This window comes from Choristoneura fumiferana, chromosome 19, assembly GCF_025370935.1.
Source record: "Choristoneura fumiferana chromosome 19, NRCan_CFum_1, whole genome shotgun sequence".
NCBI classification, from domain to species: Eukaryota; Metazoa; Arthropoda; class Insecta; order Lepidoptera; family Tortricidae; genus Choristoneura; species Choristoneura fumiferana.
In genome coordinates this window covers 5,627,642-5,645,214 of record NC_133490.1, presented here as the reverse complement: position 1 = coordinate 5,645,214, position 17,573 = coordinate 5,627,642, and the positions used below count along the sequence as shown (strand labels likewise).

At 39.0% G+C, this 17,573-nt stretch overlaps 1 protein-coding gene across 4 annotated transcripts in view; it reads right to left on the bottom strand.

The window, feature by feature from the left end:
- The window catches only part of Gfrl (Glial cell line-derived neurotrophic family receptor-like), a 305,325-nt gene that overhangs the window by 276,222 nt on the left and 11,530 nt on the right, over positions 1 to 17,573 (bottom strand). For all 4 annotated transcript variants that reach the window (XM_074102667.1, XM_074102670.1, XM_074102671.1 and 1 more), the window contains exon 2: positions 9,726 to 10,071. In XM_074102667.1, the coding sequence (XP_073958768.1) occupies positions 9,726 to 9,939 (214 nt within the window). In that variant the 5' untranslated portion in view covers positions 9,940 to 10,071. The remainder of the gene's footprint in view (positions 1 to 9,725; positions 10,072 to 17,573) is intronic.

Genomic DNA, 17,573 nt, shown 5'->3' with positions numbered 1-17,573 from the left:
ATTCCACGCGGACGAAGCCGCGGGCAAAAGCTAATTGTTTATTGTTTCGTAAATTTATTTCTACGGATTGTTCGCTCTGTTGTTATTTTATCTATGAGCTTAATGAATCGGAATTGATATCGCGTGTCAGTAAAGCTACACCCCAAAAGTTCAAAGCTTTTGTGAACTAGTTAAACATTTAATTTACTTTTCCATTTTTTCATAAGCCATTTACGAATACTGGGAGTTTTCATGCCAATATTTTATGTAGTGTTGGGGCGAATAGTTCTGGTGAAGTTTGAAGTTGGAACTTCTGATAATTCCTAAGTTGTAAGTTAGAAGTTTTTGAATCGGGGGTCATTGTCACTGCCAATGTACTTTAGACATTGGCTGTCTCGATGGCTGGTATGTTTAAAGTTTAGGGAAGGCTCTTGGTCAAATATCATCATCATCATCTCATTGCTCGCAGACGGATGCCGATGGGCCAGAAGGTTCTCATGCGTCCCGGACCGGGAGACGAGCTGTCGGTAGGCCTCCAACAAGATGGAGCGACGACTTGGTTAAGATCGCGGATCGCGGTGGATGCGGAAAGCACAAGACGGTCTGAGTGGAGAGCCTTGGGAGGCCTATGTCCAGCAGGACGTCTTTCGGCTGACATGATGATGATGATGATCATCATCCCCTATATAAGGTGACCCGGGGCTATTGTAGCTGGGGGAGATATTGTATCTGTTGGGCTACTACGAAACTCGAAACTCGAAGTTCGTATCGTTACGTCCCTCTCTCTCTCGTATTAAATAGAATAACTGTCAGAGGGACCGCACTACACGAACTTCGAGTTTCGAGTTTCGTAGTAGCCCTGCTGAGCCGTCTGATGGCGTCCTTACGACGCCATGTTCATGTGTGTTGTGCGAAGACAGTCTTCTGGCGAACACAACGTAAAATGGCCGAGAAGAACATGGCGTCGTAAGAACGCCATCAACGGCTCAGATACAATATCCCCCCAGCTACAATAGCCCCGGGTCACCTTACATCAAAAAATTATATGAAAAACCCTGACAGAGGTAGTTAGTCAAACTAACCCCGTAATTTGATGAAATCATCATCATCATCATCCCAGCTACACCGTGCCACTGCTGGGCACAGGCTTCTTCTCAGAATGAAAGGGCTTGGCCATTCCAGGACCCAGTGCAGATTAGAAAGTTCTCCCACCAACATTCACTTTTTTCGTAGGTTTGTACAGGTGACCTCACGATTTTTCCCTTCACCATAAAGTTAAATAAATAAATAAATAAAAAGACATTTACTGCCACATTAAAAGAAAAATACAAAGAACATAACAAAAGACAAAAATAAAAACAACATACACGTTACAAATATGTGGCAATAGGCTCAAGCTCAGCATTCACATTGATTCGTGAAATTTGAAGTTCGTTACTAATTTCAAATTTCATTACGCATTTCAATTTGAAATTAAATTGAGTAAAAGAGATATTTTAAATACATTTATATGGCTTTCATTAAGTTTAGTAAAGTACCCCTACGAAAAAAATATTCAACGAACACAAGACACTCCGTTATAATTTAATCGAAAAAACTTATATTAAATTATCATGGTTGACTGAAAGTCAAATAACTATTTTATTTTAAAATCTTATATTTTTCATAGACTTATAATCTCATTATCGAAACTTTCCTCACAAGATGTTCACTAAAAAATCGTCGAGTCCCCTGAATTTTTGTAAAACATTTTACATTAAAATAATCTTTTCTTTAAGCCGGAGTTGTTAATTTGCATAAATTATAGCGTCTAGACCTGAGTCCTATACATAGGTAAATATACAAAATGCTACAGACGACAATACTTTCAGTATCATCATAGAAAAAGCTGCCATATCATCTACATACACAAACCTAAATCGCTTGCGCAAGGACTGTTGAAACGTAAGAAAGTACTCAATTCTTACGATGCCATCCTGCCATTCGTCTTGCATAAATTTAATATGTACCTATAGAAAAACCACGGAGAAAAGTCGCTGAGTGTAACAGAAATTGACCTTAAGTCGGCGGTGTACGGACGTCGACTGTTGTAACAAAAGAGGTTTTCCTTGTATACGGGTGACGAAATTTTCATAAAATAAAGTGGCGAGGCAATCAAGCTCGAGTTGGTGTATTTGGTTTATGAAAACGAAATCTTTGAATATTTTGTCTAGACTGCGAGTTCAAGATTTAAGTAGTGAAAGGTCGGGCTAGATAGCGATCTAGACAGGATATAACATTAAAATCGACCAGTAAGGGAAAGTCTGAAACCATAAGACATATGAAGATCTGTCCTTAGGAACCATGTCATCGATTTTAGTAACAAGAAAAACTGCATTCATGCATTTAAAAAAAACTTGTACTCAGTACGGGAATCGAACCCGGTCGTTTTGAAAAATAAAACTTACAATATTTCTATTTGGATATCGATAGTGTAAACAACGAATTTAGGATGAATAAAATTCATTGTATTTTATATTCTTTATTAATTTAAGGTTTATTTTCAAAACGTCCCGGTTCGATTTCCGAACTGAGTACAAGTTTTTTTAATAATGCTTTTCTTATTATTAAAATCGATGACATGCTTCCTGAGGGTAGTTCTTCGTATGTCTGATAGTTTCAGACTTTCCCATACTGGCCGATTCAAATGTTACAACCTGTATACCCATCTTACTCGCTTGTCCTGCTGCCAAGCAGAAGGGCTTGCGCTGGTGTAGAGAGTAAGCCAGCTGGTAAAATTACTTGCATATTAGGTAAATCTAGGCAACAGTTTTCAATCTTAGGCTGGCGACACATCGGCGATTCTCAGGTTCCGGGTGTCCATGGGTGTTCACTTACCATCAGGTGGTCAATTGCTCGTTTGCCATTCTATTTTATATAAAAAGAAAAAACTTTTTCCCTATACATAAGGCTTCTTCAATTTTTTCCTTAATAATTTAGCAGATATAGGTCAGTTAGTAGCTGGAAAATTGTATGCTGTTATGTTACAATCTTGTTAGTTTTCACTTATAAATAAAACGCATTTAGGTTTCATCAGTACTCAAAACATTGCAATAACGAAGTACCGAAACAGCGTATTTTAATACACATTTGATATTTTTGTTTCATTTAGTGGACGCGTTTGCGACCATTATTATTAATGAACTTTCACCAACCTTCGAGCAGTTGGGAAAAAAATGCGTACTTATCCCTAATTCTACCTAAAACATCGAGGAACATGGCTGTACCCCCACCAATCCTTTTCTCGAAACGACTTACGGCATTTCTAACCTACTGATTGTATTTGTATGTACTTATGTATGTATATAAAATCTTTAGTGTATAAAAGAAAAGAACCAAAATACAATTGACAAACTATTGATTGATTGGAATTTGTGTGCGAAATTACATTTTTTTACCATGAGCTTTACATTAAAGAAACTTACCCGCACCTACGAAAAAAAATTTTAATGGAATTACGGCCCAAGCCCTCTAATTCTGATGGAAGCCTGTGGGACGTCGTATATGGGCTGGAATGAGAGTCTTTGGTATCTAAAACGGTAAAGGCAGACTAGCGAGGCATGATGATGATGATGATGATATGGTAGCGAGGTAAACAACTCGCAGAGCTCTAGTTTAGCGACGGACTGGAAGCTGGAAGATCTTGTATGCCCATCTGAATCCCTGGTTCTATAATCGTCAATGGTGGTAGCCCCGACTGCAAGCGGTAATTGCGGGCATTTGCCTTCATAAACATGTGCGATGGCTTGCGATAAGGCGGGGCGCCGGTGCGAGCGGCACGCGATTGTTAAGTTATAGACAAACAAAGGTCGAGCTCTTGGAACGTAAGATTAGGGTGTCGCCAGTGTAAAGTGGGCCAAGTTTTACAGTCAAGTCAAGTGTTACAGTGTATATGGGAGTTCCACATTTTTAGTCCTTTATTAATAAGATAAATAATAATTATAATAGATGAATAAAATTAATTTCAATTTCATAGGTAATCTAATCATCTATACCTTTAAAAGAGATGTGTTTCAATGTTTGATTTACAAAAATAAACTAGAATTTTACCATTTGACCCCCCTGGCTATAAAGCTGGATCGGCCCTTGTACTAAGGTAGGGCGTACCAATACCTAAGCGATTTACAGTTTCTCGCTAATCGCTGACACTGTGCACCCGCACGTAACATTTACCGCCAATGTTCTTAGTATAACGGCTAAGTCCGTATTTGTGGTTAGAAAGCGCAGTGTGCAATTATATATAATTTAGATCTTTTTACGTGTACTTTAATTGTATATGAAAACAAGGTAATAAACTAGTTCGTAAAGATAAGATAAGCATGCAACGCGAAAGTCTTGTGTTTTTTGCAGTATGTTACAGAGGATAATTAACAAGTTATGATTGATAATTACTAACAGCCGTGGTGACACAGATATAGATTACACTAGATTACGCAAATGCATCTACTTCGCGTGTCTGAACCCCGAACAAACGTTGGGGTTGGCCCCTTCTCAAAGACTGACCGCTAACTGACTAATCATGACTAGTGACTGACTCGAGCCCCACGGCGCGGGCGGGCGGCGCATTTGAATCGATTTTGCACGGACATTGGGGAATTCACATCGCTGATTCGTTGTTGAGACGTCACATTAGATATAAAAAAGTGACACGTTACCGACGCGTTATCTAGTGTAATCTATATCTGTGCGTGGTGACCTAGTAGTTGCCCAAGCAGAGGATCGTGGGATCAAATCTGGGCTGGCACCTCCCATTTTTCCAAATTCATGTGCGAAATTAAATTTGAATCGTACCACCAGCTTTTTGGCGAAGGAAACATCGCAAGGAAACCTACACAAACCTGTGAAGCAAACGTCAAACGGACCTCACGATACTAACGCCATTTAGCGATATTTTGCCTCTGTGAAAACCCTCATTCAATGGTGTAAGTAAAGTTCCCTTTGAACTGAATTCCAATATTACTTAAATTGATCAAAATATTCTGACTTCGACTTTGAGTATATTTTATCTACTTAATAAACATGGACTTCCGCAAAACTTGATTAATTAACTTCTTACCATCTCACACTCACGCACCCCAATCCGAGCTGACATTAACATTCTCTAATTATATCTGAATGGAATCTATTTAGAAGTAATCAATGGCGCCCACACCGTCCACGTCGCAGTCGTCGTAATCGAAACCGAAATCTGCGCTGGATTGGTTAGGCCACCCAACTTGCTATGGAAGACGTTTACACGACACGACTGAGAGATTTTTATTTCTTAGACTACCGGCGGCTTCGCACGCGTAATCCATAGATCTGACGGTTCAATTAGAATTCCGGGGTTTTGCTAATTTCCCAAGGGTATTCCCAAAAAATTACAATACAATACAACACAATGATTCTTTATTGTACACCATAAATAGTAAGCGATACAGAAAACAGGTACACAGAGAGAAAATTACAAGGTAAGCAATAGGCGGCATATCGCTTAGGAGCGATCTCTCATAAAAAAAATACGAAAATTACATCTTTGTTCTCATTGACTTTGCATTAAAAACTGCCGCGCAAAATTTTATGACTCCCGCACGAATATTGGGTTAAAAAGTAGCCCACGCTTTATTCCAGACGTCCACACACACACACACACACACACACACGCACGAACTTTCGCATTTCTAGTGTTAGTCAAATTAATTGCCATTGCAAGAAAGGCGTGGTTGCCTAGTGGTTGGACCTACGGCCTCTGAAGCAGTGTTCGCGCCTCTGAGTTTTTCGAATTTAAGTACGAATTTACATTTTAAATTTGCGAAGGAAACCTGCACACTCTTCCGAAGAAATTCAATGGTGTGTATGAAGTTCCCAATCCACACTGGGCCCGCGTGGAAACTACGGCCAAACCCTCTCATTCTGAGAGGAAGCGTGCCCTACAGTGAAACGTACGTAAACATGTAAAAATAGCCTTATAGGCTTATACTAAAAGAAAAAAACATTTTGATATATTTTTTAACCTTTTTATTTTTCTTGGCTCAGTCCATAATGAAGTTCTGCTTGAAACATGAGTTATTGCATTGATTAGGTAATTTAAAAATATAACGTTTCATTGGTGAGCACCGTAATCAAGTGTGCCGATTGATAGCGGTGGATGCGAAAAAATAACAATATTGATTGTGGAAAATGTACACTACATCACCGACATCATTTAGGCCTAGGTATGCGTCTGTTTCAGAATTTTGACGTGTTGCCTGTGCACAACGTCTTTCGTGGGTGACCGATGCGAGAGCGACATGTTCATCCACAGGTCTGACAAGAGAAGTTTGCGGAGATTGACGCAGAACCGCCTTGATGACGATTTTGTCTCTTGTCATCAAGTGTCGCACAAGACACACACAACATATTCCTTCCACATAAATTCTGTGCTTATTACGCTTCAGAAATCGTAACCGTATCGTATCGTCCCCGTCCCATCAACATCTATAGCAACCAAACGAAATAGCTTCCCAAAATACAATGGTAAGCCGGAAAATTTCCGATTCGACTATTTGTTTCCCAACTTCAAAGATTCCTGTAACGTTATTTACACAAAGGGTCAGGTACAAAGATGTGTATTTTGTTGGCTTTTCCCCTGGTTATTATGGAGGATGCAATATAATATTTAGTGCCGCGTTACGTTTGTGGCGAACCGGCTTATTGCTTTACATGACATGTCAGGTTGTTTTGGAAAACAATTTGTGTTTGATTTAAATTTGTATTTTTTTCCGCGTCCCTTCATTTTGGAGAAGCTCAATATTTTATAAAATTAGTACCTAATAACCGCAATAGTCTAAAACATTGCATTTGTGTTTAAGTGAATAAGTCGTGATAGATAGTGGTTTGATATGGGTTTAAACACGGTGTAGCACCTCGGTTTAAACACGGTGTAGCACCTCGGTTTAAACACGGTGTAGCACCTCGCTTTAAACACGGTGTAGCACCTCGGTTTAAAAACGGTGTAGCACCTCGCTTTAAACACGGTGTAGTACCTAGGTTTAAACACGGTGTAGCACCTCGGTTTAAACACGGTGTGGCACCTCGGTTTAAAAACGGTGTAGCACCTCGGTTTAAACACGGTGTGGCACCTCGGTTTAAAAACGGTGTAGCACCTCGCTTTAAACACGGTGTAGTACCTAAGTTTAAACACGGTGTAGCACCTCGGTTTTCGAAACTAGAATCCTCGTGTTTGTATTTTGTTTATTTGGAACGTATTACGCGTTCGGGTTCATTGTTTCTTATTTATACTATGTCAATTAATACATGAAGAACTGTTAATCCTAAAGGAAGACTTGCATCAGTCATAAGATCACATTATTGAAACTATATTCTCTTAATTTCACGAATAAATGGTTTTCTTTCGTTCTAAATTACATTTGAGCTTAACCCTACACAACGCTGTAATAGGCGCTTACGGTTAAAATCTAACCTTTCAGAGTAAAACCGTGGCTGTTCACGGAGCAGTTGTGGCTGTGCCAAACCGTGACCATTCACTACACATCCGTGGCTTTTCTTGGGAAAATAATTGAATTACCAATAAAGCTCAGTTTCTCATCGATTTTTTTACACCTCGTACTGGTTCTTTAGAAAAAGAAAGAAAGAAGAAAGAAAAAACATTTATTGCCACAAAACACATTAAATAAGATTTCATACAAAATAAAAGTTTATAATTGTGACAATAGGCGTCGGCGTCAGCATATGCTGCTGGCGCCGGCCACGAGGAGCGACGCCAAACAGCTCTGTTTTTCAGCCGACACCCTTTACATGACATATACTCGGACATTTATACTCGGTTGGTATAACCACGATAAGAAGTAGAAATTGAAGATTCTACACTCAGGAGGTGTCTATTAAAGGTAAAATCTGGGCTATTTATGACCAAACCGCGACCATTCTTGATAAAACCATGGTCGTTCGTCGTGAAACCGCGGTGATTGTTGGTCAAACCATAACCGTTCACGGAAAACTCCTGGTTGTTTACTTGGAAATCGTAAAATTTACCTGAGGTTGTAGACATCGACGTATATACAGGGTAGGTATATGTGCACAGCATGAAAGTCACAGAGATTTCTGGCCATTTCCCCCATACCCATCTTGATCAGCTACAATCACAGTTATCGTTGCTGCACAGAACGTAGCAACACATGCTGAGTGGAGCCTCTTTTTTAACCGACTTCAAAAAAGGAGGAGGTTATCAATTCGGTTGTTTTTTTTTTGTTTGTTACCTCAGAACTCCGTCATTTATGAACCGATTTGAATTTTTTTTTTGCGTTCGTCTAGTAATGTCTTCAATTAGGTCCTAAGCACCAAATCAGGATCTGATGATTGGATCTTAAGGAAATCGAGGGAACTCTTCAAATGTTGTAAGGACACCTATAGTAAATTGAATATATAACTTTGGATATATCCAAAATAATTGGATAGTAACTCGTGCATTTGCTTTTGCAAATCATCATTTGGTGAAGTGGGACTGATCACTGACACAGTTGACCATCGGAGTTACTACTCAATAACAAGTATTTCACGGGTTGAATTTTAATTACTTTGACACAGTTGCTAAGCAATTTATGCTCCTCGTAATGCATATGGTAAAACGGTGGTGAAGCACCAGGACTCCTCAATAATGAACGTCTCTACATCGGAAAATGCAATCTTTCGTAAAAGGTGACGAGCAGTTGATATTAAACTATTGTATCTTAGATTATTTACACTAAAAAGCTTGAAAAAAAAAGTATAACAAAAAATTTAACTGACTGCTTTTGTGAAAATAATTTAAACCATGAAAATAATTTTCTACCAGTCTGAAGTCGATCGGTGCCGCACGAGCCTGCAGGAGTGATTGAAGCCCAATATATAAAGTGCGTAGGTGAGGTAGATGACTATGAGTCCACTCCTGCTGGCTCGTGCTGAGGCACCGACCGTCTTCAGACTGGTAGAAAATTAATTTCATGGTTTTTGTAGTCGGTTAAATTTTTTGTTATAATTGTCTTTTAATTTTATCACTTAGTAATTTAGTTTTCTTCAAATTCAAGGACACTCAGCGAGCTATGGAAGAGCGATGCTAGGGGTTTCTTGGAAGGATAAAGTCCAAAATCACATTATCCGACAAAGAACAAAAGTCACCGACGATGCTCAAAGAATTAGTTTGCTGAAGTGGCGTTGGGCTGGCCACATCTGTCGCAGGACCGATCCGATGAACGGTGGAGCAGACGAGTCCTCGAATGGACCACGGACGGGAAAACGTAGTCCGTCCACCGTGCCCCAGGACGCCCCAACCTTAAGAGGGTCGCTGGCGGCGGATAAATGCAGGGGGCTGAAGACAGAGCGTTGTGGCGCGCCGTAGAAGAGGCCTATGTCCAGCAGTGGACTGCTGTTGGCTGATGATGATGATGATGATGATGAATTTAGTTTTAGTTTTATTACTGTAGTAAGTGTAAGTTGGTGGTGCTGATGGCACCAATTTTTCTTTCTTTTCTTTAGTTTTTTATATGATAGGGGAAAATGAGCAGGAGGGACATCTGATTGAAAGTAGGTAATCACCGCCATTCATAGACATACATAACATAAGCTGAGTTACACATGCGTTGCCGGCCCTTTGAGAAATTAGTGGGCTCGTTTTTTGAAAATCCCCAAGTCGTATGTATGTGTGTGTGTTGTATTGTTTAGCTGTTTGACCGTGTAAAAAAGGCACTCACCTGGTAGTTTGCTGCTGACAGGCACAGTGACAGGCGCGGCGGCAGTGGTCGCAGTGTTGGGCGGGTACACGGGGTCGCAGCACTCCCGCTCGGGGAACTCGCTGCCCGCCGCCTGCGCAGCCAGCCCCACCACTAGCCACACCCACATCGCGCCTAACATAGCCCCGCCCACCGTCTCTTTCCTTTCCTTTTTGGCATCGCGCGTCTCTGTCATCGGGAATCACATCACACGTTGCTAAAGTTATTTTTTACCTTGTTTTATTTGATATGTTTCGTTCACTTACGCGTATATAATTGACATTTAAACACGGAACTTTGTATAGTTATTTATAAATATTTTGTTTTCCTGGAAACGAATTAATCATAGTTTTTTTTTAAATAGAATTTGCAAAAAAAAATTTAGGAGCAAACAAGAAAAAATGTACCTACCCCAATCTAATGAATGGCCGATTTGCCAATTCTCTGGTACTCATTATTCTTTTTACTATTCATGATATAAAAGCGTTTCCGTTGCTACAAAATCAGCCTTTAAAATCTGCTTACGTACCTAGGATAGCGGTGCAGTCAGGTAGCAGCCGTAATACAGCGGTGAATGGCACTAATATAGAATATTGTCTATGCTTACTTACTGCTTTCTAAAAATCCGCGCTAAATAGTTTACCGTTTAAGGGTCGGCAACGCACCTGTGATTCCCCTCGTGTTGCGGGTGTCCATGAGCGACGGTGATCGCTCTCCATCAGGTGACCCATCTGCTCGTTTTCCCCCTCGTTTTATAAAAAAAAAACTATACGAAGTCGTATTTTGCGGTACCGCTATCCTAGGAAACCAGAGATTTAGAAAAGTAGACGAAAATAAATGATGCACCTACCAGGTTGGAAACTTCCCGAAGTCATTTCACTACGATTTCTTTGGCAGATGTAAAGAATGTCAACAGGACAAAAAAGTTGCAACCTGGGCCCAAATGCGTAAGAAATTACAAGCAAATACTATTAGCGAATTTCAATACAAAATCGCTAATACTATTAGCTTGTAGTTTGTTTTGCAATTGGGCCGTGGTGTGTGATCTTCTATTCTTCAGTATTAATGAATTTGTTATTTGCAATGACCTAACTACTAAAGCCAAACCACCCAATCACACTTTTCGAACAACACAAAACACTTTATTAACCCTGGCAACCTTCAACAACAAAAAACAAAAAGAAACTTCATCCATCATCCCTTCCATCAACACAATTGATTGAACTAAAAAATGAACCGGTACCGTGCCCCACCGGATGGAAATGACTAATTGCAATTACTGACTTCCCATAAACTTGGATTGGGCCCTTTCGGTGAAACCTTTTTGTCCGGATTTGTAGATTAAGACATTTCGTCCCAGGAGGCGATTGAGTCGGTGCGAGAATCCTGCAATTAAGGGATGTACAAGCACAACGTACGAAACCAGACCTTCAGATAGTTCAGATGCTGGAATTATTATAACATCTACCCATTTGAAATCTACTTATAATTTATACAGATCCCATGGCTATGCCACGTGGAGCATTTTAAATATATGCAGGTACCTACTATTTTAATAGAAAAAATTACTAAGAAGACTTCATTTGATTTTAGTAGGTACAATTTAAACTGCATTCAAAGATTTTTGGATTATTAGCTGTTTGAATCGGGAATCGAACCGCGAACATGGGTAAGCAATGGCAGTATTCAATAAGATTAAAATTCATGGTCAAAATCCTTGTTAGTACTTACCCTGTTACAACAATCCCCCGCTCCCCTGCTCAATATAAGTTTACCTATACAGGCATACGATTCGTGATAATTGCAGTACCTACACCAGTTATCCCGTATCGGCCGGTGAGCGCCCCCCCCCCCCTAAAGTTAAAGAGGACATTATACGAATTGAATCCCTAAAACGCTATTTAACTTTTTTCTGGAAAGCTCTACGCATATTACTTTTGTTTTAAACTTCTCCTATTTATACAAGATTTCATTAAAATGGGCCACAGTAATGGACTTTTTACGTCTCTTCCGTTTTTTTTACGGAATATTTCTCTGGAGGTGTGATAATTTGGTTTCGCGACAATCAGTTTGAGAATTCTGGTGCGTTATTACGAGCTAATTACTTTAGAAACAAAAAGGAAAAACATTTTTTGTTTCTTCCGCATTTTTGTTCACGTTTCATCCGCGTTTATCATAAAGCCGATGATGACTGTATTTGATTCATCATCATCATTATCATCTCAGCCGTAGCACGTCCACTGTTGGACATAGGCCTCCCCCACAGACCTCCAGTTGCTTCGGTTGATTAATTTTGAAATAATAATTTGAAATATAATTGACTTTAAACTTAATTAAAATAAATTGAAAAAAAAACAAATTAGCTCGTAGTTGACACACGCAAAAAATTTGAAGCTATTGTCTTCGATTATCGACTTATTAATTGTTTTCACCTGTTTTCTCAAGTAGGGTCATGTCGCTAAATAGGTGTTGTCAAATAAACAAATGCAAAAAATATTCCTCCAAAATGAGCACCGTTTTGTTAGTTTAAAGTCGGTTAAAACGAGAGTTATAGGTAGGTAAATAAATACGTTACTATCGCATCCGTATGGCTTAAAAATATTTCTAATTAACATTCAACACTCACTCACTCATGGAATACGGAAATTCGTCGAAGAACTAAAGTCACTGACATAGCTGGAAACATATGCAAATTGAAGTGGCAATGGGCAGGCCACATCGCTCGAAGAACAGATAACCGTTGGGGGAGAAAAGTCTTCGAGTGGCGACCACGAACCGGAAGACGAAGCGTTGGCTGGCAGACCTCCCACCAGACCAGGTGGACTGACGACATCGTGAGAGTTGCGAGAAACCGGTGGATGCAAGTGGCGAGTTTTCGTTAATTGTGGCGTTCTAAGGGGGAGGCCTTTGCCCAGCAGTGGACGTCTTACGGCTGATGATAATGATGAACATTCAACACAAATCTTTATTTAATTTTTTGGAAATCGCTAGCTTCATTCATCCTATTAAAACCCAACCTGCGCCGTTTATTAATCAAACTAAGTAATACTAACTTCTTTTAACGCAACACTTCAAGGGAAAATAACCTTAAATCGCCAGGGCCATTGGACTCGATTACTATCGTTACCCAATCGCCAAACCATTTGCGAATAAACGATTCGAAAACCATCTCGCATAGATATCAAGAGCAACTCTCAAAACTCGTATCTCTGGTCCTTCAAATATTGCAAAAGGAATTTATGTTGCGCGGCTTAAAGTCCACTTTTACAAGGGATGTTGACTCGACATGAGAGTGCTAGTAGTCTGTATGTTTACAGCGTTGCCTGAATTTATCGCAAAATGAAAAAGTGAACGTGCATGTTTCAGTGCCAACGTTTAAGGTTTATTCGAGAATGTTCTCGAATGTTCTGTGAATGATATCGAGCTATAAATGAGAAACATTTTCATAAAATGCATTTTTACATTTATTGATAGTCTTGAATGGTCTTGAAGGAGTTTTTGTCAAATTGTCAAGTCAAGAGCTTGATGTGGTAAAGGATCGGCTACACTGGTGAACAAAATACTCTGACGCACGATAGACGCAGTGACGTGAAACATGCGTGACGATTTTTAAAACCTCGACGCAAAAATAGTGGTGTCATAAGTTTGACTGCTGTGTGTGTATGTCTGTGGCAGCCACAGATTCTAAACGGATGGACCGATTTTCATGCAGTTTTCGTTTTTAGTTAAGTTTCATTAAAAATTGTTTCAACTGTTGAGATAATAATTTGAATTTAAAATGGCAACTTAGGGGGATTATCAACTTATCTAAACTGGTTAGGTTATTATCGCGTACCATCCAAATCGCTGCTCAAAAAACGCTGAGAAACCGTTAATCAATGCGTATTTTAGGAACGGCTTATAAATTACTCGTCAAAAAAGTGACGCATAAATCATCACGTCACTCTATGTACGGGTCGTCAGTAGGTATTTATTATTAGTTGAGCAGTAGTATGGATGGTACGCGTTTAAAACATGACTTGTTATATGAGTATGTATTGTATTGTGTAAACAACTCTTAATTTAATAACTTAATTCTATTTTAATTAAATTTAGTAAATACCTTGTACATCGTGGGGATGCGACAATAAAGAATGAGTCACGTTACTGCAATTACAGTGCGTCGGTGTATTTTGAACAACAGTGTAGTCAATCCTTTCCTTTTGGCAAGAGAGTCCGTGATGTCCGAGCTGGTCGACGTCACTGCCACAAGGGCACTTATGGGGAGCGCAGACCGTAACCCCGAGCCGTAGACAGGTTACGATTCGAAGCGTGTCAGGCTCAAGAAATGCTCCCGTGTTTGACGATGGGAAGGCGTGAAGCCAGTAGCCGGCCTCGTGCGTTCCCACAGCCAGAAGCCTGGCACGTTCCGAACCCGTAATGCAACTCAAGAGTGTGTCGTATGTAATTTGACAAGGTTATAAGATGGCCTAAAAATCAAATTGGTTGACTACATAAGCAAGTAAATATTTTATTTTATTGCACACGAACGAATAAATTTCTAGAGTTCTGGACAATTCCTGTATCTCGAGAATTAAGTCATCCGAACTGGCATTTAAAAGCCAATTATTCAAGCCGAATCAAGTTTCCGATCTTTTACTTGTCTCAACTAATTAGTTTCGCTAAAGAACGTCGATCACTATTGAAGTCAATACTTCTGAGAGCCTTGAGATTCTGTTTTCTTAGCAAGTTTTGTAATTAGTGAAGACCTTTGGGCAAGAACAGAAAGTTTAAGTTAAAGAAAGGTCAAAAGGATAAATATACCTATAATTAATAATTACTGCCACTCCCGGAATAAATTACGTAAAATATCATGGTACTAGCTTTTGCCCGCGGCTTCGCCCGCGTGGAATTCAGTTATCGCGCGCTGTTCCCTTGGGATCTGTGTATTTTTCCGGGATAAAAGTAGCCTATGCCACTCTCTGGCCCATAAAATATCTTTATGCCAAAAATCACGTCGACCCGTCGCTCCGTTTCGATGTGAAAGATGGACAAACATACAAACACAATTCATAATATTATAGTATGGAATGATATTTATTGACCAAACTACTGGTACGCTGAGAATGGGACGTGTACGCTCTTATCGTCACTTAGGAATTACTCTTATTTATAACTGTCTCCTAGTTCGTTGTTCGATTATGTTATTATTTGCTTGCAATCTTATCCATTTTAAATATTACTTTAAAAAATGAATAGTACTAGGTATAACGTAGCATTCATATATATATATATATATTATTATTGTTCAATGTGCCGAATTTTATGCTTTTTCTTTTTACTCGACTACGGCAAAGCCAAAGGGAGAGTAATGATTTTAGTAGTCTATGTATGTTTTCCAATGATAACATTTATGTGCACTTAACTTATAACCAGGAAAGATTATAAATAAGTACTAGCTTTATCTCACAGGTTCCCTCTCGTGGAAGAATACAAAATTGAAAAAGCATACATATAGTCCCACTGAAAAACAGCGTTGTGGCTTGCCGCCACATTATGCTGAGTTGGTCCCAATTTATACTATTCGATGTTTTTTTTAAATTATTATTTCATCCTAACGTGTTTTTTCTGTGTATCGAATATGTGTAAATAAATGTCTCTCTCTCTCTCTCTCTCTCTCATATACAAAATTAACTCTCTATCCCATGACACCTTTGAAATACCTAATTTATTGAATCACATGTTACTTTACGGAGGATCATATCAATAAAAAAATATTTATTTCAGACAATCATAACAATGAACTGAAACATTACTTTGCTCACCCAGTATCCGTTCATTTCGCAACTAAAGTTTGGCAACTTGATTCATTTCGCAACTTTTCATTTCGCAAACTCTAAAACTGTAAATATTTCAGGATTTATTTCAGGGCTATCGTGTAGAACCCTTTATGTTAGGTTAAGTTAGTTTTATAAAAATCCTGAAATATTTATAGTTTCAGAAATATTAAACAGTTGCGAAATTAAAAGTTGCGAAATTAATCAGGTTGCCAAACGTTCGTTGCGAAACATTAGTGAACCTGCTCACCCGCAAAAAATGCAAATGAAGGTACCTTCTTTGTATCCCTTCTTTTGGTTTTAATTTAAATTTAAAAATATTTATTTATTGCATGATCACGAGTCTTACAAACACGTTAATTAGGTTAATTTAGTTAACAGTACATCATATCCTGCCTCGGAGAGGCGTACAGTCTACATGTTTAATATTAAAAAGAACTATCTGTTTTATAACGATTCTGTGTTGGAATTTGTTAAGACATCAAAACTTTGCTCAGGGGAAATGCTGGGATTGGCTTGCGTCTAGAAGTTCGACTTAGCTATGTGGACTCGTATCATAAAATCATTTATAATGTAAATACATACAACCGTTAATCTGTTCTCTGGTTGAAATGTGACTTTAATATTTGTTACTGTGGGTACTTATTCCGAAAATCTCACACAGTGGACAAATTTTTAATATGTAGGTCCAGCTTAGGCTGAGCGTGGACTGACAGCCACTAAAGATACCAGGGATAAGTATACCTATATAACGGACAAATATGTAAATTAAATTATATGTTTTTTTTTTAATTTCAGTTCATGGATCCATATGTTAGTAATACATTGGCAATAAAGCGACTATGTTAGTAATTTACAATGACACAAAACAATACCAGAAATCTCCACGCATTGTGATTTTTGTAGCTTCGCCCTTGACTACGAAAGTTGTTAACTGAAACTAATGAGGGCTATCGCGTATTAGTTCGCCACTAGAGGCGCTAGTGTAGCGTGAGGTCTCCGAAATGTCAAATCTCATAGTTTTTGGGTGAGCTAAGCGGGTTTATTTATAATTAGAATAATTTTGTGAATATTTTGCAATATCTGAAATTAATTATGGCAAATATGCGTTCCGGGGCAATGAATGTCTGTGTTTTGAGACAGTTTTGTCTTTCGGAAACCTTTGTCCTCCCTTTTTTCCGAACAAAACGGGGACTATGCAACACTGTGGCATGCTCGATATTTTTATGGTACGGTTTTAAGTTGTATTAAATATGATTTTAATCTAAACTTTGTTTTCACGCCCGTAAAAACAGACTTTGAAAGCCATACTTAAAAACCTCACGCAACAGTGCGCGATCTAGTGAGACAAAAAACGATAGCCCTCATTGTAATATTTCGTAATAAACCTGAAATTAGTAACAATAACATGATTTTCCTCTCTGAGGATCGGCAGGCACATCTATCAAAATTATGAACATATTCTTTGACGGATAAAGAAAATAGTTCGCATGGAATTATGGGTCACCCTAACTAAGACAGATCTGACTTATCGGGGATAGTTTTACACGTACAATCGCCAACTCAACTGACCATCTATGAGCGTTAGAGTGAGATACATATCTACCGTGAGACTTACTCATATTTGGGTAGTTCTACTATCGTTTCAACCGTTATCAGTTTCCTGTCGCATATATTGAAGAAAAAAGCCGCGGTATCCTATTGGTTTGACCTATCGCCTCTCAAGCAGAGGTTCGTGGGTTCAAACCCCAGCCCGCACCTCTGAGTTTTTCGAAATTCATGTGCGAAATTACATTTGAAATTTACCACGAGCTTTACGATGAAGGAAAACATCGTGAGGACATCTGCACACACCTGAGAAGTAATTCAATGGTATGTGTGAAGTTCCCAATCCGCACTGGGCCCGCGTGGGAACTACGGCCCAAGTTCTCTCATTCTGGGAGAAGGTCTGTGCCCAGCAGTGCAACGTAAACGTAGACGGTTGAAACGCTCGTAGAACTACCTATTTAATGAA